The 25,859-nt window shown below is 37.4% G+C and overlaps 1 protein-coding gene across 1 annotated transcript in view; it reads left to right on the top strand.

The window, feature by feature from the left end:
• DPP10 (dipeptidyl peptidase like 10) overlaps window positions 1-25,859 on the top strand; it is a gene marked incomplete at its 5' end in the record, with an annotated part of 220,898 nt that overhangs the window by 128,069 nt on the left and 66,970 nt on the right. Inside the window, 2 exons of the mRNA XM_082055996.1 lie at window positions 18,601-18,653; window positions 18,753-18,834. Coding sequence (XP_081912122.1) covers window positions 18,601-18,653; window positions 18,753-18,834 — 135 coding nt within the window. The remainder of the gene's footprint in view (window positions 1-18,600; window positions 18,654-18,752; window positions 18,835-25,859) is intronic.

Here is a 25,859-nt window from a genome sequence, read left to right as displayed (position 1 = left end):
TTGTCCGCTTGTTGTGTGAGCAGTGGTCTCCAGGGTGGGCAGGTCTCTGGTGCAGAGCATCTTCACATCTCAGCGGGCAGGGAGAGAGTGTCTGCTGGAGACAGAGAAAACTCCCCTTCCTGGGCACCCAGGTGCTCGTGGCAGCTGGTGGGTTGAGCGCCATGGCCACCACCTTCTTCAGCAGCGTTTGGAAGGGCAGCGGTGATTGCTGGGGCTTGGCCTGTTTGGGTGCAGTGAATGATGGTCTGAGGGCATTCAACAGAGGGGAGCAAAGAGTTCACCTCTTGGGGATATCAGCTGTATTTTATGTGTGATAGCACAGCAATTTAGCACCTGTTTCAAAACTGATTCCCCCCCCCCCCGCCATGTGTGAGGAATTTTAATGCAAAAAGGATGCCTCTAGGAGTAGTCAATATCTGAGTTTCTTCCAGTGATTCTTTTTCCCCTAGGGCTGAAATATTGGGCTGCAGCCTAAATTTTCCCTGTGATCCACTTTACAAATCAGAGTTGTATTTTACAGCTGGCTCTTAAATGATACTGAAAAAAGCATCCTGTATTTACATAGGATTCCAGCTGAAATTAAAAAAAAAAATGACCACATAATGCAATTCAATATTTAATTTCCTCTGAATCTTGATGCACAGATGCTTAACTGAGCCACAGCACATGCAGCATAGTTGCTATAAGCTGCCTGGCTGGTCTGTAGTTGTGAAGCAACAGCTGATTCTTTTTCTCCCCTTGTTCTTTTCTTTGCACTTTGTTGGAGCAGTAGCTGGAAATCAGGCTGTTTCCTTTTTCATATATCATCTTCTTTGTTTGTTCTTTCATGGGATTTGTGGGATGCCTGGAGAAAATGTATGTCCCAAAGTAACAAATGACTTACACCAAACTTTGTACAGAAATAGAATAATGGGAACAAGTAGAGAAAATCAGTCGAATACTGGGGATGAGAAAGCTGTATATGAATTACACTGTATATGAATTACACTGTCCTTTGGGCAGTGTAGAGGATGCTCAGGAGAGCACCTCACTAGGCACCATGACCGGCTCTCCTGCAGTGCACGGTGAAAGTACAAGAGAGGAGGAGGAGGAACGAGGGAGTAGTCAGAGTTGTCATTCACTTGGGTTTTGTGCCGGTGTGTAGTTATGGCACAGCCAGGACGCAGAAGATGTAGCATATGGGAAGTCCCCCTGGGACAATCGAGTGAAGGTAAAGAGTCATTAGAAAGTACTTCAACAATAGTCAAAGGAAAATTGAGGAAAAAGTCAATCTGTTTCTCAGAGAGAGGGGGAACTGCTAATAACTGTGAAGGCTGAAGTGTTGATTGTCTCTTTTGCCCCACTGTTGAAGGGCGAGTTTATTCGTGACCTGATAGTTTAACACATTTAATGTCAGGAACAAATGGGTAAGAACTTAGCTTAAGATAGTGAAATAAAAGGCTAGAATTGCTCTCCTGGCCCTGATAAAATTGCTGTAGGGAAGTAACTGAGGTAATATAACAGTGATTATTTGTTATCTGTGAAGACACGTGGAAGATAGAAGAGATCCATAAAACTGAAAAGGGCAAACAGTGGTCTTTCCCCAAAAGAGGCCAAATGGGAGGTTCTGGGGAATTTTGGTGGAGAAACAGAGGAAGATTGATTTTGGGGGAGGAGTTAAAGTTATAAAGTGCTTGAAAGTGCCTAGGAGTTAACAAGGCAGTGAGAAACTGCCAACATCCATCTGTAAAGTTCAGACCTTAACAAATCAGTCTAATTTGTCTCTGTAATTGTGCAAAAAGCCTGCTGAGCAGATAAGGAGCAGCCATCGCGTTTCCATCAGAGACCTGAGGAAACATGGCTTAAATGGGACCACTAAAAGCAGATTGCAGTTTATATTTGGAGTGGATGCTGGCAAGTAAATGGTTCACTGTCAAAAAAGATGGATTTATGGTTCATAGGGCTCTGGCCAGAGACCAGATACCAACATTTTCCTTAATGATTTGGATAATAGAACAGGGAGTAAATTACTTTAAATCTGCAGATTATATCAAACTGGGTTACCAGCAGCCTCCAGGACAAGGTTAGAATTGAAAGCTATACAAACAAATTGGGGAAGTGATTTGAATATGTAGGTTATAATGCAATAGCCACAAAGGCAAGATCTTACACTTAATTGGGAATAAATCTAGTAAACAAATACACAATAGACAGTGTATTATAGACAGTAGTATTGTAGAAGAAGATATGAGGCAGGTCACAAATTGAACACACAAAAATACCCTAGTGTTTAAGGAAAAAAAAAAAGTTTAAGCATGTGTTTTCTGTAGGACATATGAAGTCTTGAAAACTTTATTTACGTTAAGAAATAATTTGATTTCCTTAGCCCCAACAAGAGAAGACTGGGGATGTAAGTCTTCAAATAGAAGAAGAAACTGCTTCTCAGTGAGGGTGACAGACACTGGAACAGGCTGCCCAGGGAGGTTGTGGAGTCTCCTTCTCTGGAGACATTCAAGACCTGCCTGGACACCTTCCTGTGTAACCTCATCTGGGTGTTCCTGCTCCAGTGGGGGATTGGACTGGGTGAGCTTTAGAGGTCCCTTCCAGTTCCTAACATTCTGTGATTCTGTGTGATTCAGTGAAATACGTGAAAGGTTCCTGAGTTGCGAGATGATAAACTTTTTTCTTTTATATGCTCTTATGGTTGAAGCAGTAATAGGATTAACATGTAGACAAGGAAATTTAGGTTGGAATGAAGAGAAACCTTCAGTTTAAAACCAGTTAAAAACTGAAATAAATTTATTGGAAAGCTTGCAGAGTTTCCACCTTTGGACACTTCCTATAACCTCGTTAAAGCAATATCTTCTTTATGCTTTAGGGCCAGCTCATTCTGTCTTGAGGTGAAACTATGGCTGGTTTTCAGTCAGATTTTCCTACCATTTTTGCATCAAGCATTGGTATTTTGGATACTTAATCTCATACTGCTTAGTATTACAGTCCCCTGCTCACCCTGTTTCAGTGCAGAGGATAATCCAATAACAGAAAAGTCTATTTATGCACATCTTTGAGACTCAACAAATTCCCCTTTCCTATTGATTGCAAGACCTGCTTAAGTTGCATTAAGTATGATCGGAATGTTAATCAGCTCTTCTGCATTAATAGACAGGGTTGTCAGATTCCAGTTTATTTACTACACCAAGCTCTCTTCTTGCAATAATATATTAGAGAAATACGTATTAAGCCAAATCTGATGCAGCATGGAGAAAACCACATGATTGGGAAGAAGGGGCTTAGACTAGATGACCTTTGAAGGTCCTTTCCAACCCAACCTATTCTGTGATTCCAGGATTAGGTAAATAGGAGGAATTAAAAGATTACTAAAAGAAGTAATTCAGAAGATCATAAAGGAAGCACTATTTGCCTTCTGATATCAGTGGAAAACTGAATTTAAAATAAATATTCTGTAACAACTGTTCCTAAATTTATTGGTGTCTGTCCTACTGAAAAGTAACATAATTTGCTATATTGATAGAACATTTGTATTTGTGAATTATGAAAAGTTTGGTTTAGTTGGCTCTTATTTTTGTATTACTGGCAAATATTTAGTTAAAGTAAAAGTAAGTTATGTGTAAAAACTCCACTGAAGAATATCAAGTTCCAGGCATTTTATTTTTTTTTTTTCAAAAAAGATGTTTTTGTCAGTTTGCACACAGCAATTTAGTACTCAGGACTAATTGCAGACTGATTTAGTCAAACAAGGAATCATCTGTCAGTGCTAGAAAGTTAATGATAACTTGTACTGCTAAAACACTGTGGACAGAGCACTCTACACTCCAAACCACTTCATTTCTTAAAATGTATTTATGGAATATAATGCAATTTTTTGCCATGTGATAAAAATCTTTGAGAAGATGTTAAAGAAGCGAATGTGTTATTATTATTAATAGTATGGAATGAAGTGGAGAGCCTTGCTAGATACAGTCTTGCTGTAAAAAGCGTTACAATGCCGTTATCTCATCCTTTTATTTCAGAGTTACAATCACCAGAAGGGTAATTGCTTGAGAAGCTCTGTGGTCAGATTAGCTGCAGTGGCCACAATGGGAAGACTAGAGAATTTTAGTGTTACATTTTACAGCTAATGGTGGTCTAATAGAGATTCATTGCAGTAGGAACTATGCCAGAAATGCAAATGGAAATTTAAAAGGGTCTGCTTGGGAATACTGGAAAATGCAGGTTCTCCTACATAAAAATAGTAATAGGCTCCTGGGTGTGAGTCCTGTTAGATCAGTTCTTCCAGAATGATACATATGTAAAGAAAGCAGTCTTCTGTAGGAAGCCCCATCAGTTAATAACTGGAATGGATGATGAGATAGTTAAAATTTCCTCTATCAAAGTAGATCATTAGCTGCCTGACTAACTTTATCTGCTTCCTAAGTACTGACAGAGAAGTGTCTGCTAACAGAAAGAACTCAGTAGAATTTGGTTATGTATATATATATCTCAGCTGTCAGGTACCACTGACCTTATTTGAACAACCAAAAAAAAAACAGAGAGAGAGAAAAGAAGACATATCTAATAAAGAATAAAGTTCTTAATAGACTCTTATAAATTCCTAACCCATTAAATGAAAATGCAATTAATCATATATATTGCACCCATATATAAACCAGCAGTAGACTACAGAAAGCTGTATGTGTGTTGTATTACGTTGGTAGTGCTGTGCTTGTAGGGCTCACTGCTCAGCTGCTCTTACTGATTATCATTCTTAATATTGAAAGAGAGAAGAAGGAATGATCAACTTTTTGACAAGTACTAATTCTCAGGGTCACATTTAATCTTATTCCCAAAGCACTCACATGTAATCCATATATACCTGTGCTCATTTAATATTAGCTGGAATGAGAATGGTGCATAGTAAGGTCACTTTGCAGACTCTTATGAGACATTTATTTATTTGATGGTAAGCTGAGGTCTACATGTGAAATAGATGCCCAAAATGGCTCTTTATGTCTGTGAGGATAGCTGGGCTCTGTACTACTGAGGACCATGAAATTTTGTTATTGAATTAAATCAGAAAAGATCCAGACTTTGAGAGAGTGCTGAACCAATTACACTGCTCAGTCTCAGGTGAACCAGATGGAGAATAAATCTGCGCCCTGAAAGAGGGTGGATTTACTGTGAATCCTGTGCCTCCTTGCCAGGTACGAAGCTTTGCTGCTTGTATTAATCAGACACGTGGTTCTTATCTTTGAAAGAAGTATTTTTTTTTTTTTTACTCTCAGATTCCATATTGAATATATAGATATTATAAGTAAAATAAAATTAAAAAGAGCCACGTAAGAGCCTTTTAAACTGTTTCACCATTATTAGTAACAGAGATTCTGTAGTGACTTTGCTAAAATGATTATAAATTTCTGTAAGGGATGAGAAATTTTCATGGAACTTGATGGTCAAGGCACAGGCCAAACAGAAAAGGCTGTTTTCCTTCTTGACTATATGACCTATTGTTTATCTCTTATGACAAATGAAACACATTTAAAAAAAACCCCAACAAAATCTAACATTTTAAAAGGGGATGTAGGTGTTCAAAATAGACTCCAGTTAGGAAAACAGTTCAGCAACTGAGAATCTGGCCAGTGCATTGTAATAGAATAGCAGCTCCTTACTTGGAAATCTAAGAAGCTTAATTTGACTAAAGTCCCATTATTATTTTTAAAAGGACACAAATGTGAATTTTACTAGGTAGTTCCTCATATTAAAGGTGCTTAAACATTTTTATAACCACCACTTCTGAAATTTAAAAAAAAATTGATCTGTTTTTACTCATTATGTACATAATCACTTTAGGTTTAATCATTTAATTCTACCTGTTGAATTACAAGGAAGATGAATTAAATGTCAGATAAGTGGTTATATCATGGAATTTGCTTCACTTGAGTATGTGAGAGGAATATCAGCACTTTATATCAGGTATCTTATGTAAAATCACTTGGTTTTCTTTATGTTTTGATTATGATGGCTTCAGTGCGTGTGGAAGGTGTAAAGGTAACAATTTCCAAGGGCTCACATGTCAGATTTACGTACCTATTTGAATGCCTAAAGATGCAGATTAGCACCAAAGGCGGTCTTTAAGAATCATGCTAGAAGTCTGCATCTCATTGACTTATTGTCATCTCTTGGACTTCATGTGACACCTAAATGCATCCATCTTCATCAAGTTTAGAATTCTATTCCCCACATATGTTTTATGCAGAAGCAGCATCGAAAATGATGTCAGATATGACCATGAGAGAACCCTGGTATTATTGTCACTGCAAGAAAGCTCCCACATGAGTAACCTGTTGAAGTTACAACCTATCTTCATGGGTTGCTGACTGTTTAGGTCATCTCCATGAACAAGTAACTTTCATGGAAAGCCTGTGTCTTTCTAGTAATATAGAATTATTAATACTTAGCCTGAAGGAAGAGGGTCAGCCTGACCCAGGTCATTGCTTTAAAAATGCTAAGGCAGGGCTTCAATCCAGCGTGCAAGCAAATACAAATGGAGATGGTTGGCACTGCCTTGGATTTTAACAAGTAATACGTAATCCATTAATTGAAAACTTTGTCCCAGAGCAAATACCCAAAGACAAAAAAAGTTTGTATATTTTTCAAACATTTTATCTGTTCTGTCTCACAATTCTCTTCTTGTAGCTCATTGCATGGCAGGGTATCTCCCATCTACATTATGCATGAGGAACCCATCCCATCTTTCTCAGGAGAGGCATTGGCTGCATTCCTGGCTCCTTGATCAAAGAAAAATTGGCTGGCTATCTCTTCTCTGACTAGGCCAACAGGTCAGTCAGGAAAGCAGATAAATCTGCTGGCATTTGCATCTCTCAACAGCGTTGAACAGAGGAGTGTTGAATAAGTGAATTCCCACAAAATGAGAGTTAGCAGTTACTTTGGTACAGATAGAATGAAAGATCTTTTAAAATACATACATAGACAGAGTTGAAATACCTTGAAGTAGATAGTGTATAAGAGACCTTTATGTCACATGTAACTGTCCCAGAGAAATGTTTTAAGCACATCTTTGCAAAGCTTTGTTACACATCATGTTTTAAACCAGGCTTTCGTCTGATGCTCTGAGGAACGCGGATAGTGTGACAGACCTAACAGATCAAATGGTTGACTCCACTTTTTTAGTGAAATATTAAGATGTGCCCCTTAATTGTCCAATTTTTGTGTTCTTTTTAAGTAAGGACAAGTCTTTTTTGGGTATTTGAGCATGAAAGATTGTTAGCCTGGGCTCTTAGGCAATAAATTAATGTTTCAGTGAAGGCAGTCAACCACCTGCACACCTTTTAATTCTATTTGTCTGCAAATACAGCACCAGATTAGGTGTTCCATGGAGAGCTGAGTTTGGTGTGAGCTATTCACCACTTTGTTATAGCTTCTTTGAGATCACTGTGAAGTAGTCCCTTGTGCTAAATGAATAGCTCTCTTATCATGACCTTTTAATCGCCTCATCATAAAGAGGTCTTTTATTTGCTACAAGAGTCTACTTCATGTTACCCCTGTCAAAGGAACTGTAATATCATAAAACGGCCACAACAGAGACCACTGCAGAAATATGGTACAATGAGGGAAAATTAGTGAAGGTAGGCCTAGTTGACTACAAGCAGCGCCATGGCTGGCTAATGGGAAGTGCTGGAGTGGATAACTGGCTGTGAGCTCAATTGTTGGAAGCTGCCCACAGAGGTGATGTTTTGCTCGGTTTTGTAACAAGGTAGTGGAACAGAAGGGGAACAATACAAGCCAGCTAGCAGGACCAGCAGCACCAAAGAATTAATAGAGATAAGGTAGATGAATAGGGCATGACCAGAAAGGAAGCTTAAAACTAAAGATGAAATTTAGCTGTAGTGATACTTCTAGAATTTACTCCTGTGGATAAGTTTTTTCTTTTCATACTGTCTTAACATAAGTGTAACTTATTGAAAATGCTGGACTTCACACTCCAGTACACTACTGATGTAAGAAGGAGAGAAATCTAAGTTGCAGCATCTAAATCATTTGAAGAGTTTAAATAGTGTTTCTAGGGAATGGTTTGGAGAGATAGAGTCCTGGCCATATTGTCTGCCTGAGTCATAAAGGTTTGATTGCAGTACAGGAGCGTTTAGCCACGTGGATTTCAGAAAGTACCTGGGAAACCTGCTTGCAGCTCAACCTACAGGCAGATAAATACTCAAAGTCAAGAAAAAGTCATTTTCTCACAAAAACTCTATAAAAGACTAAATAAGGAATTAAAATACTATTGAAAAGAAGAAACCCAGTAGCATACAAAAAATTCCCGGAAGAGACTAGCACCCAGAGATACCATTAAATCTGTATTGGTATCACTGTGGGAGGCTCACAGAGAAGGTGGCTTTTCACATATGAAACACCTGCTGCATTCCTGCTTTTCCAAGTGACATATCCACACAAAGCAGTTAGTGATGATGCTAAGCAAGGTGGAGAAAGGCAGGAAGTTCATGTATTCAAGTACTGAACTGTCAGATTCCTGAGAATACCATTTGCATTTTTCATTCACATCTGTTGTCCTCCAGAAGAGGAAGGCTCTACGTGCTAGTCTGCTCTGCATAGATTTCCTTCGTCAGTCCCAAGACCCTGTATTTTCCAGCCACCATGCCAACACCCTGCAGGTCTGCTGACTGCTTTCCCTTCCTGCTGCCTGTTCTCTTTTGATCTGATTCTCTTCATTTTCACCCCTTTAAGGGACTCTTTTCTGTTTCGTTCTGAACTTGTTCACTCTTTTTATTCTCTTTTTTCTTATCATTATATTTTTAGCCCTCTCTTTTTGTCTTCCTTCTTCTGTCTTACATGCTCACTGGTTCACCCATCTGCTTCCCCTCAGCCCGTTTTTCCATTTTTCCTTTGCATTTCTTCAGACCCACAGGCCATTTATCTCATTGCTTGTTCTTTCTTCAGCTTCAGCAGATCTTTTCAGCTCCTCAAGTCATTTTTAAGCAAACAGCAGAGGAGCATCCGGTATCTGGGGTTTTTTTACTGCTGCTGAAGTGAGTCAGGGTGCCTGGAGAAGAAAAAGAGATATTGAGACTGTAGTGTTTACTTGAAAATTGTCCCATTGTATGCATTGATTTTCTTTTGTAGCCTCATCATTTCAGGGCATCTTCAGTTCTATGCTCAGAACCTGGACACTTTATTAGGAATGTGTTTTTTAAAAATATTTTGTCAACAACTTTTTTTACCTGTTTCTTTGCATGTAACGTTTCACTTGAATCAGCTTATGCACATTTTTGTAGGAATCACCAGATATTGAAGTGTGTCTCTTCAAAACAAGGTGGTATTTTTTTATGCATTTGCCAGTTTTCTCTTTAGCAGTCTGTTTGAGTATGTACAACATGCAAAAAACATGTTACCCTGGAAAAGCTGAGAAGAAAACCAAGCCTTGGCTTCATTCTTTATTCCACGATATCCCAAAGAGCAAACTAAATTAAGCCGTCACAAAACACTCTAAGGAGACTTGATGCAGCTCTGCCTTCAAGAGTCAGTGATTTAAAACATATTGTGTTTTCAATTAACAGTTTTCAATATGTGCGGGGATACTCAATCCAATTTTCCCAACCTTGGGATGCCTCTTATACAGGATTCAGGTTAAACTGGAAGGACTGTGTAAAGAGATCAGACTGTTTAAAGTATCAGGCAGAATTAAAGTACTTAAATACATATTTTTCTGAGACAGATTTGGTATCTCTAGGAGCAATGACCAGAAGCAAGCACCCTCACCAGCCTCATATTTCTATGGAGGTAAAGTTCTGGTTGTGTTGTCAAAATTGATATCTTCTGTTTCCCCTTACTCTAGTCCAGATCGAAATATGCATGATGCATGTGAAGCTGTCTGCAAATCAGTTCAGGAAAAGCCAAGTTTCTATAAATCCTGAAATATTTGTAAAGTCAAAATTTTGATCATACTGAATATGAGTGTGGGCATACACTTGAGAATGGTGTAGCTTGTACATTTGTATCAATTAAAACAACTGTGCACATTATGCTTGTGGCTCAAGACTTACTGGTGTCGCCATCATGTAACAGTGATTTCAGTGAAGTAATACCTGATTTTAATGTTGAAGGTGAATAAGCCAGAAAAAAAATCGTATAAATTTCTGTCATAAGTAACTTCATACAAGACTCAAAAAACATATTTTACATGATAGTGTAACTAATAGAATTTCAAATGACAGTGATATATGAAGCTTTCAGAAGCAGCAATGCAGAACATTCTTTTTTGAATAATTCACTCATCTGAAGTTATTATATATTCAAAAATGATTGAGTTGTATATCCAAATATAGGGTGGTCTATCTCAGCTCTTGATGTAGGAGAAGAAAAAGTTTCTGCAGTTATTCTGAACTGTGTTTTGTATCACATTACTGTTGGTTAGATGAACTGAGTTTAATTGTGCATTAATTAACATTCCGCAGTGAATGTCTTTTTCTTGAGATAATTAATCTTATTGAAAAATTATGTGTGGAACAGTTGACACTTCAACAGATTTTCTAGAGGTGCTTTTTGTTTAGGCTTGCTTGACAGCCTTTCTTCTTACAGATAAATTACATGTCTAGAAATGTCTCGCCTTTATATTTATTTTGGTTTGGCAGCATATAGTTGTTATGGCTGGCAATATTTCATACCCCAAAGCATTAATGCTAACCATAAATTAGTACCAGTGATATGCAGTGGTTCTTGTCAATCATGACAAGTAATGGATGTTGATTGAAACAAATAAACACAATGCTTTGCAAAGTTATGAACTTGTAATTTAACTTCAGTGCTGCAAATGCATCAAGCTATCTTAGATTAACTTTTTCCAAATAGATACAGAGCTTTTAGAAACAAGATATTCTACCTATAAATGCCAAAAATTATGAAAAAAACATAGAGAAATTTAGACATCTGTACTGGTAAAATTTACCTCTATTTTTTTTTGCTTCTAGAATTCAGTAGAAACTATAGGATTCAAAGATGTGTGGAAATCCATCATCTCATTATTACAGACTCTAGTTGGCTGTTTCTCAGGGTTTACTCTGAAACCCATTGAAGAACACATTAGGAATCTCTGTGTATCATACTGTTTAGAATGAGAAAGCCCATAAACTGTTTCAGATGTAGGTCAGACATGATGATCTTAGCAGCGCATCCTACCTGTATGAACTATGAATTAATTTATCGTTTACTGCAGTTTAAAGGTAAGATAAACTGAAAAGTTTACTGGATTGTGGTACAAATCCATAATTCATGAAGGAGTTAAATTCTGTGTCCTTCTCTACACCAGATATAATCCATATGAAATCAGTCATTAACTCATACGCTTAAGTTCTTGCTTAATATAGGACCAGGCAAATAACAGCCAAACAGTACATCTCCCATGAACAAAAGGTACCACTTTACTGAAGTACAGCGTGAACTGTTTCTGATTTATACCCCTAAGTGAGTTGAGCCTTGGTATCAACACGCAGTCTGAGGTTTCACTGTATTTGTTGCCATGGCAGAAGTCCAACCTTTAACCAATATTTTTCTTATAAATATGCAGTCAGTGCCTTGTTGATACAGTGTGTGTTTTATTCAAACTCTTCATTTGTAGTATAAGTGTTATATAGTGGTTTCATGTGTCTGTGGCTTGGAAGTTAATGCTGCAGAGCTCTCGTCACTTTTTACACACTCAGTGAGCCAATTACATAAAACTCAAACATGGCTATGCCACATTTAGTTGTTAAATCCCCTTTAGAAGCATTTCCTATGCTGAACAGCACATGGAGTCAGACTGGACAGGCAAATGGGGAACATTTGAAGTGAATGATAATGCAATTTTAAAGGAAGGTGGATTTCATCTAATAATGTTATTCATAACATTAACATTAGTGATTTATTTAGCACCTAAATTGCAAAATGGATGGAGGATTCATCCAGCAGCTGTACTTTGTCTTTGGCAGTAGTTATGCTGCCACTAATTTCCTCTATCACAAGTTTTACCGCCAGGGGTGTCACACATCTCATAATACAAAGAAAAGAAAATAATATATCATTTTTATTGTTTTGTGGAAGTTCTGGTTCAGCACATTAGATACTGATACCAATCTCTTTGCACTGCAGTCCTAGCAAAGTTGCATGTCTTAACAAACTTCTATTCCTCATCTGTTTTTATAAGCTTTATGTGAATGTTGATCAATTTTTTTGGAGAGTAAAAAGTTGCTGCTTGGGATACTGATGACAAAAGGCAAGGACTTAACACCCTCCCACTGTAACTCGTTTGCTTACAGCAGACTACCACAAAGGATGAAGTCTGGCCTGAAATAATTCGGTGTTCTGTAAATGTGTAGTAGAATAAAGAGTTTGTATATGACGTTAATGACCTGCTCAAAGTCTTTTGTCATTTTCATTGCTGGAAATCTGAATTACAGCAGTGTACACCGAGCAAAACTGAGAGTAAAATATCACTAGCTAGAGGAGAAATAATTTAGGTAATAATTTACATAATTTATATAGCTAATATGTATAGACTTTGTATAATTTTATATAATTTGTATAGTCTGTGATTTTGTATAGAGTGAATCTGAATACAGAGTAACTTGACTTACTGAAAATACATAATACAATTATTTGTTTTGGCTGGCTCATTTCATGCTAGCTGAAAATTAAGTAGCAAAAGTCAGATCTCTACCATACAACATAATACAACATAGAGCCATCCAACCTCTTTTGGGTCTTAATTTGTATGTTGTCGCACCGTGTATAATCACTTTACCATGGCAAAGTCTTTTGGTTCGGTTTTGAGCTTAAGTAGATTTTTCAGTAATTCTTCAAATGCTTAATTCAATTGTGGAAAAGAGGATGAAGGCAAAAATCCTGCTCGTGTTGCTTTACTTCAAGCTGTGTACAACAGCTCCTGTGCCTGGCACCTACTGAAGCAGTTTGAAAACATGCCGAACCATTTAACTCATATATTGCTAAATACCTTGAAAAGTGAGAAGGGCCATGGATGAATGAGTGTCCTTGGAAAGATGTATTCCTGTTTATTTCCCTGCTTCTGTGTGTCATTTGATTTCTTGGTTCACGTGCAGTTTGTGAAATACATTGTAATACAGGTTATCAATTAGGAAGGATCATTTTTAGTTTTAGGTAGTCCTTTTTTTCAGGTGGCCTCAGGAATGTTTTTTTGCAGTTACATTATTGCTATAGATGTGATGGCCTGAAGAGATAAATAAGACAAGATTTGTGGGAAGAGGTAATATCTTTTATTAGACCAACTGACTGTAGCTGGCAAAAATAGATAAGCTCTCAGGCTCACAAAACCTTTTCCAGGTCAGGTTCTCTTAGCTTTGAACTGCCTAATAACTGACTTGTGCCTTTGAAGCAATAAAAGTAGTTTCTTGATATTTCTCTTTGTATCAATAATACTATTTGAGACACATCTATATATTGCAGCAGTTAACACTTCCCAGAGCTAAGGTTGATAATTCCATTTTTAATTGTGATTAATTCCTTTAATTCATAGGATAATATAATATTTTTTCATTCCGTCTACTAGTCTCTTAAACTAGATTTTGTTTCCCATGTGATCAGAAGTGTCAATTAATCCATAAAAGATCTGATACCGCAATGGTGAATCATAAAGATCTGTACAGTTTTGAACCTTATCTGAGAAACTGCCTCTCTTTGCAAGTCTGTGTAGGTGTTTGAGATAAGTGGGATGGGTGTGCTGGCATATTCTGCAATTTCAGTTATTTAATGATACTCCACTGCATTGTTATTAATTAATGCAAAGGGCATGGCTTTTAAATAGTCACTTTGTTATTTGCTAGGTAAAATACAAACAGATAGTTATCTGCCATAGGAATATTCTGTGTAAGATATATACTCCATTTGGTCGGTAAAATTTGAGATAACTGGAAGTTTTACTGCAGAGGCTAAAATTTTCAGGATATTTCATATACTGTCACTTTTTATCATTTTTGCTCAGACTAAGTGCTGTTATACCCTGTGAAAAGTCTTACTGGAATCTGAAAGGAGCATTTACAGAGTCTTAACAGCGCTGAGAACTGCAGAGATGAGTTCAGAGTATGGGTGTTTGCATGGGTAAAAACAAAAATATGGGACAGTCTGTTCACTACCTTGCCAAAAGCTTTGTGGTATCAAGGAGGTGTCGTTATTGCTCTGAATAAAAAACACAAGAAAAAATATGATTGGTTCATAACACAGGAAATGGTTAAAGGATGTGTCAAGGTGTTTGGCATGCTTGATAATTTTGTGATGATAGGGCTGCAAGGTTCTAATGTCATCTCTTCTGTTTTTCGCTGGGGCTGAGGACCCTCATCATCCTGTAGTAATACTGATAGTGAGGTGTTAGTGGCAGCTTTTTAGCACAAACACTCTTCTGCTGAGGGATGTTTTCCAAATTACCCAAGGACAGCTAACTGATTATTTCCTGGTGTATACCACAGAATTAGTGGAGTGTATTTGACTAAATGTATATTACATATTGTTTTCCTATGTCTTGCTGGGCTAAGCACTGTGTTCCATAACAGTATTTCATTGTTAGGAACTTTAGAAAGAGAAAGACATTCCTTAAGACATAGGAAATAAAGGACATATAAAACCCAGAAAAATATGTCATCTAAAAGTTCAGATCATGATTGATCAATGAGGTTTTTTTTTTTTATTGTTGGCTGTTAGCTGAATAATAGATTGTTATTTCAATAAGATTTGACTGGAGCAATTCGTCTTGTAATAGCTTTTTCACCTTTTTTCTTTAGGTCTTTTGTAATATAGTTCTGTGATTTTACTTTTTTTGTATCCAAATACAGCTACCTTTTCAGTGTAGAGCAGCATCACATGAAAGCCTGTCTTCAGTTGATGAAAGACTAAATTCAGAAGAAATATACGATATGCAATAGTTGTTACCTATTGCATTCTGTAGCAAAAGAAAAATTAAATAAATTCTATTGAGAGGTATGCTGTCTGATCTATAAAGCCATTTTCACAATACTTAACCTTGTGGGGACCATTTTCCACCTTATCATAATAGAAACAGACAAATAAGTTATTTACCTGTCAGAAAGGCCTGAACCCTAGCAAGCATCCATGCCATGCATGGCACTGAGGATCCTCGCAATGTCCCACCTTAACATAGATAGTTATATAAAGAAACTATGCCAGGCCATTTTCCTCTTTTCATTTTCCTCCACGGATGTGTCAGTTCAGAAATTACTGTAATGCATTTAATATTTTAAAAGGCTTTGCTCTTCTGCATTGCTTCACTTCCTAGAGACAGTGTGTCCATATTCATTAATTGATTTTCTTCTTTGTACCTAGAAGATGAGTCTTTTTTCACTACAACTTTTCTTCCTGTTCCTTAGTTTCACACTGCTTAAGCATGTAATTTTTTTTTGTCAGCAGGAGTAATCTACTGTCCATGTTTAAATATTAGCCTTAGTTCAGTCTTTGGATACCACCCTAGTTAGAAAGCGTGGACTACAAGAAATATTTTCAACAGATATGGTACATGGGGGGGATCAGGAGATGTGTAGTCCCAGCCACTGACATGGCTCTATGCAAGCTCACGCTTTACCAAAATAGTGGACATCCTAAAAAGAGTCTCCACAGGTACAGAACTGCAGGAGCTTCCTAGGAATATGACACTTACTACATAAGCCAGACTTGAAAAATAAAGGTTTTTCTACACTCTCTTTTTTATTTGTGTGTTTTAATTTCAATAATTATGGTGTTTCAGTATGTGGCTTTTGCAAGCAGGATGAGTTAGGAAACTTCCTACTTGTAATTTATTCATGGTGTTCCTATTAAGAAATAAAATTAACATGAGCAATTTGAGAAAAATGTCAGTATCCTGTCTGAAAGTGACTTCACAGTAATGTTGATATCCTCTGATTGTGGAGCTCTTTTGAAATTATTAATACTTTTAACACAAAGATATTAATACCTAACCTTTCACCACAAGGCAAGAGGAGAGTTTCCACAGGAAGTATAAAGTGTTCTTCCTGTTATTGCTTATTTTCTATTAAATCTGTCAAAATGACTTATTAGCTTAGCATTTCTTGTTGGAATATATTCCGTCTTCTAATTTACTTTTAAAATATTTCTGTTGTAAACATTTACCAACTATTCACACAGTATCTGTGATACATTTTTCCCCGAAGTACAAGGGCCGATTCCTCTTTACCGCAGCTGGTTGTGTGAGACTGTCCTGTTCCCTTCAACAGCTGCTGGCAGGTGCCCCTCTGGGTCGCCTCTGGCAATGTGTGCCCTGCGGGGAACCACCATGATTTAACCGTTTACGTCCCTTTAATCTGCTGTCTCTTACCTCTAGCATTATAATATTTATAAAAGAAAGCAAGAGCTTTGAAGCCAAAGCTTTGTCTCATTGTCTCACCAGCAGTACTTGCATACATCTATCTTGATAGTCCCTCAGTCGTGTTGTTACCAAGTTAATTTTTCCCACTGAACTTTAAACATGATGGTATGTAAGCCAGTAGTCTACTTCTACTATGTATATCATTAGATACATATGTGTATAGAGTATAGAGACATGGTAATAGATATATAGATATTGAAATAAAATAAGTATCAAATTACTAAGAATATTCTTCTTGGTATCTTTGTACCTCCTACAGTGATCGTAATATTATTATAATTTGTATCTATTTTTGTTACACTTAGCACTTCTCAGAGTAACCTCGTAGCTTGCTTGATGAAACACTTTATCAAAAGCTGTAATATTTAAAAAAATGAACAGTTCGGGGCATAATTATTAATATATGTGTGATTCTTCGTACTGAAGCAACCTTTTCTACGTTTATCATCATAGACTTGTAAAACGGGAGTGATTCTTGCCAAAAAGGAAACTATAGAAGGGAAATCCAGCTGTTGCACAAAGTACAGTTACTAATCTTACAGACCTTTGTGAGCTCCTTGTGGCATCATCCAGAAAGGATTTAGGACATGCGAAACTCTTGGTGTGTGTTGACAGGGAACTAATAATGGAAACAGAGTCAGTGGAAGGATGTTTCAGATGGTTCTGTTATGGAATGACCTCCAGCCAAAATAAGACCCTCTGAAACCACTCCGTGTGCAACTGCGGCAAATTCCAGTGGCTCTATTTGTGTGTCATCCTCATCTGTCTCTTTGGAGATACTGAGATTCCTGCTGCAGATAATACAAACTAAACATTTCCCAACACATATATCTATATCAAGGTTTTCGCTTTACAGCTGTCTCTGTTTCCATCTAACTAGCCTGACACTGTCCAAAATAAGTCCATCATATGCCAAGCAGAGACACTGTAACTGTAGACGTGAAGCTCTAGTAAGTCTAGTGGATGTCACCCTACGTCTGACAGTAGCTTACACTAAAAATAAGAGTTTCTCTTAGTACAGTGATAATGAGTCACAAATATATTTAGTATTCCAAGACCATGAAGTAATTTCAATTCATAATAAGACTAGTTAGTACTGTGGAATTATGCTATTTTCATAATGCGAGACATAGTGGTAGAGAAATGAGCTAAGTTAAAACCAATCACCCAAGCCTGGAGGACAGCAAAATGTCTGTTATTCACTGTATTTATAGACTATAGACTACATGTTTTCTTAAATGTTGAACATTAATAGGTTGCTTTGATTTTAACAAATGTGGTGGTATGTCACAGTATACACTGTATTGTGCTGTTGCCCACCGTGGATCTTCTGGGTCCACACACATCAGGCCTTGGTACTTTGTACTTGAATGGCAATCCTGTTCATTTCAGTCAACTTAAACAAAATTTTCAACAAATAAATACAGCAGCATAAGACTGTATGTTAGATTTGCTTGTCTCTCCCGTCCAGAGAATCCTTGGGTTGCTGAGGCCAGAGGTCGCTGATGAATTTGGAAGGTTTACTGGCAAATAGCTCTTTGTTTTACTCAAAAGGTTGCATACAAAAAAAAAAAAAAAAATCAGATAAACTTTCCTTGAATTTCAAAGAAATTCCTGCAGAATCAGACTGAAACATGTTTAAGGAAAGCCATGCCAAACACAGCCCCTGTCAGCTCTTAGTTATTCTGTTCTGCTCTGTTTTGTGAGCAATAGCCCAGAAGGTTGTTCAGGCTGTACATAGCAGGTTGTCAGAAAGTATCACAGGATACTGCATCTGTCTGCATTTCAAGTAAAATAGCTGCAATGCCTGTACAATGATTTTGACCATAATGCGATGACGAAGCACAGCAAAAAGTGATTTATTTTCCTAATGTAAGTTCTTAAGGTTTTTTGTTTGGTTGTGTTTTGGTTTGTTAAATAGGAATGCAGCTTTTTCTGCACAGCCCTTTTCTGTACAGTTGTTGTACAGGTTAAGTATCTGGTTAAAATAATAGGTGAGTATGTGTCTCCTTCATACAGCATTCAAACCCTGGTTCTAGTCTAATGGTTATAATTAATTCAGTAAAATCTTTCAGTAGTAAAGATATTAGTGTTTACAGGGATTGAAAGTCTGTAACTATCAAAGTGGTAGTCTGTATTTAATCCAGTATTTGTTTTTGTAATTCTTATGCTTGCCTTTTTTTTTTCCACAGGTTTTTCATTATTCTTATACAGCTTCGTATGTGATTTATAACATACACACAAGGTATGTCACGTTGTTTTTTCAATATGATGACATTCTCAGTGATTCTATACATAAGGTGATCCCAGTGTGTTCAAGTAAAAATGTTTACATTTTTTCAAGGGAAGTTTGGGAGTTAAACCCTCCAGAAGTAGAGGATTCAGTTTTACAGTATGCAGCCTGGGGCGTCCAAGGACAGCAACTGGTAAGTAAGAATATACCCCATTGCTTATATCATTCATCAAGATGGTGAGAATGTTTCTGGTTTGAATGTATGACATTAAGCAAGTGGAGGCAGAAAGGAGAAAGTAAATAGAACGTGATCAGAAGAATAATAAATCAGAATAAAACTATCTTTATCAGTTTGCCTAGATTGGCATTCTGGAAATATGTGTGGATACTTTCAGATACAGGCACAGGTGGACTACTTTTAAGTCGAAGAACTGCAGAAAAATAAGTGGTCATTTTAGATACAAACTTAATCATCCGAATTTGAAAACGTTAGCATAATTTATACTTCAGTGAGGATAACATTACTCATCTTTGTTAATGTCCCTAGTAAAGTTAATGTCATGCTTCAAAAATATCTGCTCTGCTGTGGGCTTTATGGTGCCATATGGTCTGCAGAATTAGGAAATAATAACTTTCATTAAAACACTGAATCTTCTGTGCACTCTGAATGATACCAAGTGTTGTCATACAGATGCAAACCTGCATTGACAATATACTGAAGGTCACTTCCATAACACTTGCTGGTGAGAAGGATGTGCTCTTTAAGTTATTTATGTGGTAAAAGGAGGTTTTTGAAGAGGCAGAAGTGCCTCGCCACATTACCATCCCACTCCAGCAGCAAGCCAGAAGAGTAGAATGAGCATGAATTATTAAAAACTGTTGTGGATAATGGTTGTTGCTACTGGCCAATGGAACAGCTGCCTCTAGCAGAAAGAGGACAGTAGAGATCATTCCAGCAGTGTAGGTTAAGCAGAGAAAAGATGTGTGACTGAGGACACATTGCTATAATGGCTCTCAGTTATAAAATTTGTCATTAGAACAAAGACGTCATCAGTGAGTTTTGAATAAAGATAGTACAGGAAGCAAAGGGCAGTGAAACTGGGTAAAGAGGAAGCCATGAAGATCTAACGCATGGTGATACATCAGCAGTAGCTATTGATAGCATGTATCTGGGTTCCAACAAAGATGCAGTTTTATGGATCCATGTTGACAACTACCTTACATGTCTTTCCATGTAATAAGGAAATAGTAATAATTCATAGTAAAACAGGCATTAGAATACATACTTTAAATAATATAATCATAGTCTACTAATCTGCGTAATCTCCAGGAGCCATTCTTTACAACTGAAGAACAGGAGGAGAAGAAATTAACTTTATATACAAAAAGTTCACCTACAAAGACCCATAACACATATCCTGTGGCCATCACATAAACCTCTAAAATGAATAGGAATAACACCCTTCCAGGTGCAGTGCAGAAGAAAATACCAATACTGTAGCCATGACTCGTCAGCAAAACGAGCGCAACATGTGAAACACAAGGCACAGGGATGTCTGACTGAGCCAACGATCCTAACTTTACACTGAAACTATTTGGAAGGTCCTGGATTAAATCCAAATGATGTGGGAAAACACATGGATTTGGATCAGCTATTTTCAGTAGATTGCCTATAGTGTAAAATAAGATGTTTCCAATCCTTAGTTGTTCAGAAGACCCAAGTAACAATGTAGCCTACACAGGAATCTTAATCTGAGTTCTTCCCTGAGGGGGAATTGCCAAGAGTTTCAAATAGATAATATAAGAAGATGAAGAGAAAAAAATAGAACTGAAATGCTTGAGCATGAAAGTTTGTATGAAGCCAGGAAGTGCCTGTTGCACAGAGGAGGGAATATGGCTACAGTGAAATCAAGTATACAGTAATACTTTATTTCCTTGTGAAAATCATGCATCAGTCCATGTTGTCTACCATTATGAATAATTTCTAGGGTTGTCTAATGGGACAGCAGGTCACGTGTTGCTAGCGAAGAACAACAGTTATGTTTATATATCAGATACCAGATGACTGGGCCATAATACCATTGTTTTGAAGCTACCACGGTGGTTGCAAGTTATTTCAGTTTCTTGCTATTTACCTAGAATAGAGGATTTTGTAAAGATTAAGAGAAAAGCTCAGTGAAACATCTGCTGTTTGAGTCATGACATTTGGATTGCGAAATTGAGTAAGTTCGTCGTTGGGGAGAACAAACTTTTACCTAATGAATTAATAGATTTTAAGGTCACGTATATGTTATTTTTGATAACTGTTTTCAAGGTCACACACTCTTTAAGTCGGTGTCTTTTAACTGTGTTAAGATTATGCCAGATGTAAAGCACCATTTGTGTGTGTCTTAGTATGTTAGGGAGCTGTTCATGTGTTCGTTAAATATTTCTCGTATTTCCTTATATTTGATTAAAATTTTGAAAGAGATCGATTGAATATCTCTTTAGCTCATAGAATCATAGAATGGTTTGGATTGGAAGGGTCCTTAAAGATCATCCCTACCATGGACAGGGATGCCTTTCACTAGACCAGGTCACTCAAAGCCCTGTCCAATCCAGCCTTGGACACTTCCAGGGTTGGGGCATCCACAGCTGCTCCGGGCAGCCTGTTCTAGGGCTTCACCACCTTCATGGGGAAGAATTTCTTTCTTCTGTCGAATCTGAATCTTCCCTCTTTCAGTTTAAAGCCATTACCCCTTGTCCTATCACTACACACCCTTGTAAAAAGTCCCTCTCCAGCTTTCTTGTAGGTCCCCTTTAGGTACTGTAAGGCTGCTAGAAGGTCTCCCTGGAACCTTCTCTTCTCCAGGCAGAACAACCCCAACTCTCTCAGCCTGTCCTCACAGAAGAGGTGCTCCAGCCCTTTGAGTGTCTTCGTGGGCCTCCTCTGGACCATCTCCAACAGGTCCATGTCCTTTTTATGTTGGAGGCTCCAGAGCTGGAGGTGGGATACAGTTGGCTTTCTGGGTTACGAGCACACATTGCTGAGTCACATGGAGCTTCTCATCAACCAACATGGCCAAGTCCTTCTCCTCAGGACTGCTCTCAATCCATTTTCCCCACAGCCTGTATTTGTACTTGGTATTGCCCTGACCCAAGCGCAGGAGCTTGCACTTGGCCTTGTTGAACTTAATGAGGTTCACACGGGCCCATCCCTCAAGCCTGTCGAGGTCCCTCTGGGTGGCATCTCCTCCTTGTCTTCCCTCCCCATCCTTCCTAAAGAGCCTGCGTCCTTCCATTCCAACACTCCAGTCATAGGAGCAATCCCACCACATCTCCGTGATGCCAATGAGATCACAGCCCTGCAGGTATGCACATGTCTCTGGCTCCTCTTGTTTATGCCCCATGCTACGTGTGTTTGCACAGAGGCATTTCAGTTGGGCCCCCGATGGAGCTGACTTGCTGGCTGGAGTGGCTGGAATTCCTTTGTGCTGCTCTTCAGGTGTTTTCCTGCTGACCTGTGATCCCTCTCTGGGCATCTGTTGCTGGCACTGGCATCAAACTGTTAGGAGTGGGATGAGTTGATGTTCCACTCACCCAGCAACTTTATTTTAAAGCCCTCTTCACCAGTTAGGCAAACCTTGCATCTGTAGAATCCATTGCCCCAGCATTAAGTATTTCCAGAGAAAATAAACCAGCACAACTAGATAGCTAATTGGTTTTGTCAACATTTTTCTGCCTCTTGTTTAATTGATGAGAGACCTTGTTGCATGTTTCCGACAAAGAGATATCCCATACCTGGCAGGAAGGCTTTACTGAGGAGGAACATGCTTGGGGGGATTTTAAAAGGCCTCTGGTGTTGAAATACCTGATTTTTATCTAATGGTTCTCTTTTCTTTGGCTTTATCTTCTCCAATAGTTTGTAGATTTTCATGTTTCTGTGCTGGCCTTGGCTCCTCTCTGACACTGGGGAGAGAGCCTTTTCTGTCTGTACCTATCTGTGGTGATGTATCACAGTAGAAGCCTGAATATAAAAACTGACCTCTGGTCTCCAGTGTACGCCGTTTTGTGTGAAAGATGTAGTGTTTCTCTGCAGTTCTTCTTGCGCTATGGATAGTTCTTCCGATTAGTCATCAGATGTATTACTTCAAGTAGCTCCCAGTGAGGTGTGGTTAGTTGTTCAGTTTTACATAGCTTTTTCTTGAAAGCTATATGTGAAGTTTCTTCTGCCTGGGTGTACATGTTCATTTTGTATTGAAATACTTTCTTTTGACTTTATTCTATGAACATGCATCCATGAAAGTCAGTTTGCCTTTATATTTATAATAGGTATTTCATGTTATTTATTGCATTGAGCTCACTTTTCTTTTGATATATTAAGTGTTTTTGAAGGGAGCTTGAATCATATATTTGGATGGGTCAGCATAAATAATGATCGATTGACTTATATGTCTGTTCATAAATAAATGCATATGTTAACAAAGCAGAAATCAAGAAAATAATAAAACTATCCAAAGTACTAAAAAGATTATTCTGCAGAAGCTTGATGGCTTTCTTTGTCAACATTTAATGCCATCAACAGAACATAACATTATCAAATGGTAGGACTGAAGATGAGCTTTTACTATGCTTTAACGTAATTTAGGTCATCATTGTGTAAATTACCTATTATCCTGTATACACAAGGAACAATTTGTTGACTGTATCTGAATTGTGGATTTGGAATGCTTTCATCAATTTTTAGAAAATATTTTCAATATTAGAAAACAAGAAAATAGGCTCCGTGTTCCAAAAAAATGGAACAGGGTACTCACAGGTAATAGGGCTTTAAAGCAGAAGCTTTTACAAAAAGAATGAAAAAAAAAAAGTGTAAAAGGACTTCACCTTGTATTAAAACTACCTAAAAACAAGCATACAAACAGAAACACAGGGAAAAAAAAAAAAAAAAGTGGGCAAAATCTGCTTTAAGTGTTATTAATAAATATACCAGTTTAAGAGCTCTCTGTTCCTCTGCTTTGTGATCAGTCACCATTATCCTGGCTGTGTTGTTTGGAGGTTCACCTTTCCTTCCCCACTCATCAACACCTACTGCCTTGCAAAAATGCGAAGATCTATCAGACTGTTCAGTTGCTGTATTAACATGACATTTCCTTACAGTTGCCTTCTCTTATAAAAATGTTAGCCTTTTTATATGGCTTTCAAATACCATTTTAGTTAATACAAACGCTGCAGCAGAAGAGTTCTTTGATGTTGTATTATTTGCCAAGTACCCAGATAAGCACTAGACTAATTTTAGTAAATGAGAAATGAGCAGGACTATACTAGACACATACCTTGTTTAACAGATGCTTTAACAGCTATTAGTTGCTGAAAGCTTCATTTACTATTTGCTCTATCAAGGTTCAAAGTACAACTACTATAAAAATTAGTAACAACTTTCTGTAAAATATTTGCCATGTGTTTTATGTTTGCATAATTAATGCTGTGAGTACTTGGCACCCCCTCCTGGCAAAACCATCTCCATTTGCAAATGAAGAAAAGAACTCTCAGGGTTCATGAGCCAAGTAGAAGCTTAATTAATGCTAATGAACTAAGTTATAAATAAATATATTTAATCCACTGTTTTTATTTTCAAAGTCTTTTGCTCTTTAGACTTGCTGTATTTTTATGAGTAACTTAAAATCACATATGGAAATGTCAAGGCTTTATTTCATCTTTCCTTTTAATCATTATGCTAATGAGGCAAATGGCAGTAAAACTGAGAAGAAAATGTCTGCTTGAATTTATTCTGAAAACCAGAAATAAACAATAACTTTTTAATGTGACATTAACCTCAGATATGATTTCTTATTTAAAATGTATGAGGAGCTCATTACAGAGCTTCTGTACTTCAAAGCATATTTGGAGATCCTTTGTCCTGTTGAGGATGCTTCTATAAAAAAGGGAACCTGTATGGTTGAGCATTGCCCACCTAGTTGAGTCCCTAAGGGATTTGGCCGTAACTCTAGCAAATGCTCAAGTCATGCCTGTCTGAAGGCAGTGAGAAGTTAAGGAGGCTACTAAAGCTTTTTTATTTTGTCTTCAAGATGTTTTCGTTGCATTTCTAGGTTCCAGCAGGGAAACTTACTGTGTCAGAGGCTGAGGATTTGAAACAGAAAGCAAAACTATTGACAGAAAAAAAAAAAGAACACAAAAAGACTGTTTTAATACCAACTTTTGGCTAGCAGCTGAAAATAGATTGTTTATTATTTTGCAAGGCTGGTCATTTGGGTTGGGTTTTTTTTGTGTTAGATGCAATGTGCTAAGCAGATTCTGTTATGAAATTATATGAAAGCCACTTACATGCAAAAGCTGTCTGTAGCTTTATTTTTGATACAAGAACTGCTTTTTATCAGGGTTGTGGTGAGCATAGGAAATATAATATTTTTCTTCACATAAAATTTAGAGTTATCTAAAAGTCGTGGATAAAACTGCATTCGTCCTAAGCTTCTGCTACACATTGGATTTCCTATTTGATTGCTCAAACTAGCATTGTAAAATGTAAGTGTTTTTTGCTTTTCCATCTAAATAATTCAATCCAAACTATTCTTTAAAGAAAAAAAAAAAAACCTGTTAGTTTCTTTGGAGGTATTCTATTGAACTAATTTTCATTTTAAATTATTAATTTCATGGTACCTACTTCACTTAAATATAGATTAAGTGGGAGGAGAAGATAAGCATTAAATGTTCTCTGGTTTCAAAAGTGACACTCAATATGAATGCAGCTTTCTCCATCTTAGGAAAGGAGAATGGAGCCAGCAAACACAGACATTTTGGAAAACACGGGAAAAACACATTTTAACATATCAAGGTTGGATATATTCAATAAAATTTTCATGAGGTCTAGAGAGCAGGAAGATTTACAAATGGAAACTGGGATAAGTTGAGCATGGAAGAAGTTGCTTCATCATTTTGCTTAGTGAAATGCAATGAACATGTCCTGGTATCAAAGGTAACTTAAAAATATTAACTGTTAAGGAGTAGATATCGCTAGCCCTTTGCAAGCGTAGCTCCTTAGCTATATCTGAAAAATGTGAAGAAATAATAAGAAAATCATATGTTTTATAGGAGCATTATTCCTCTACTACTGTTTTTCATGTGGAACAATAAAAGGCCCAGAACCTCTATAGTGAATAAATTGAGAGAAGAGAGAAAAGATATTTCCTCTCCACTTTCTATTATCACTGCTCTAGCATG

This window comes from Streptopelia decaocto, assembly GCF_964273445.1.
Source record: "Streptopelia decaocto genome assembly, chromosome: 6".
NCBI lineage: Eukaryota > Metazoa > Chordata > Aves > Columbiformes > Columbidae > Streptopelia > Streptopelia decaocto.
The sequence above is the reverse complement of the archived record's forward strand: the minus strand, read 5'-3'. Positions and strand labels throughout refer to the sequence as shown.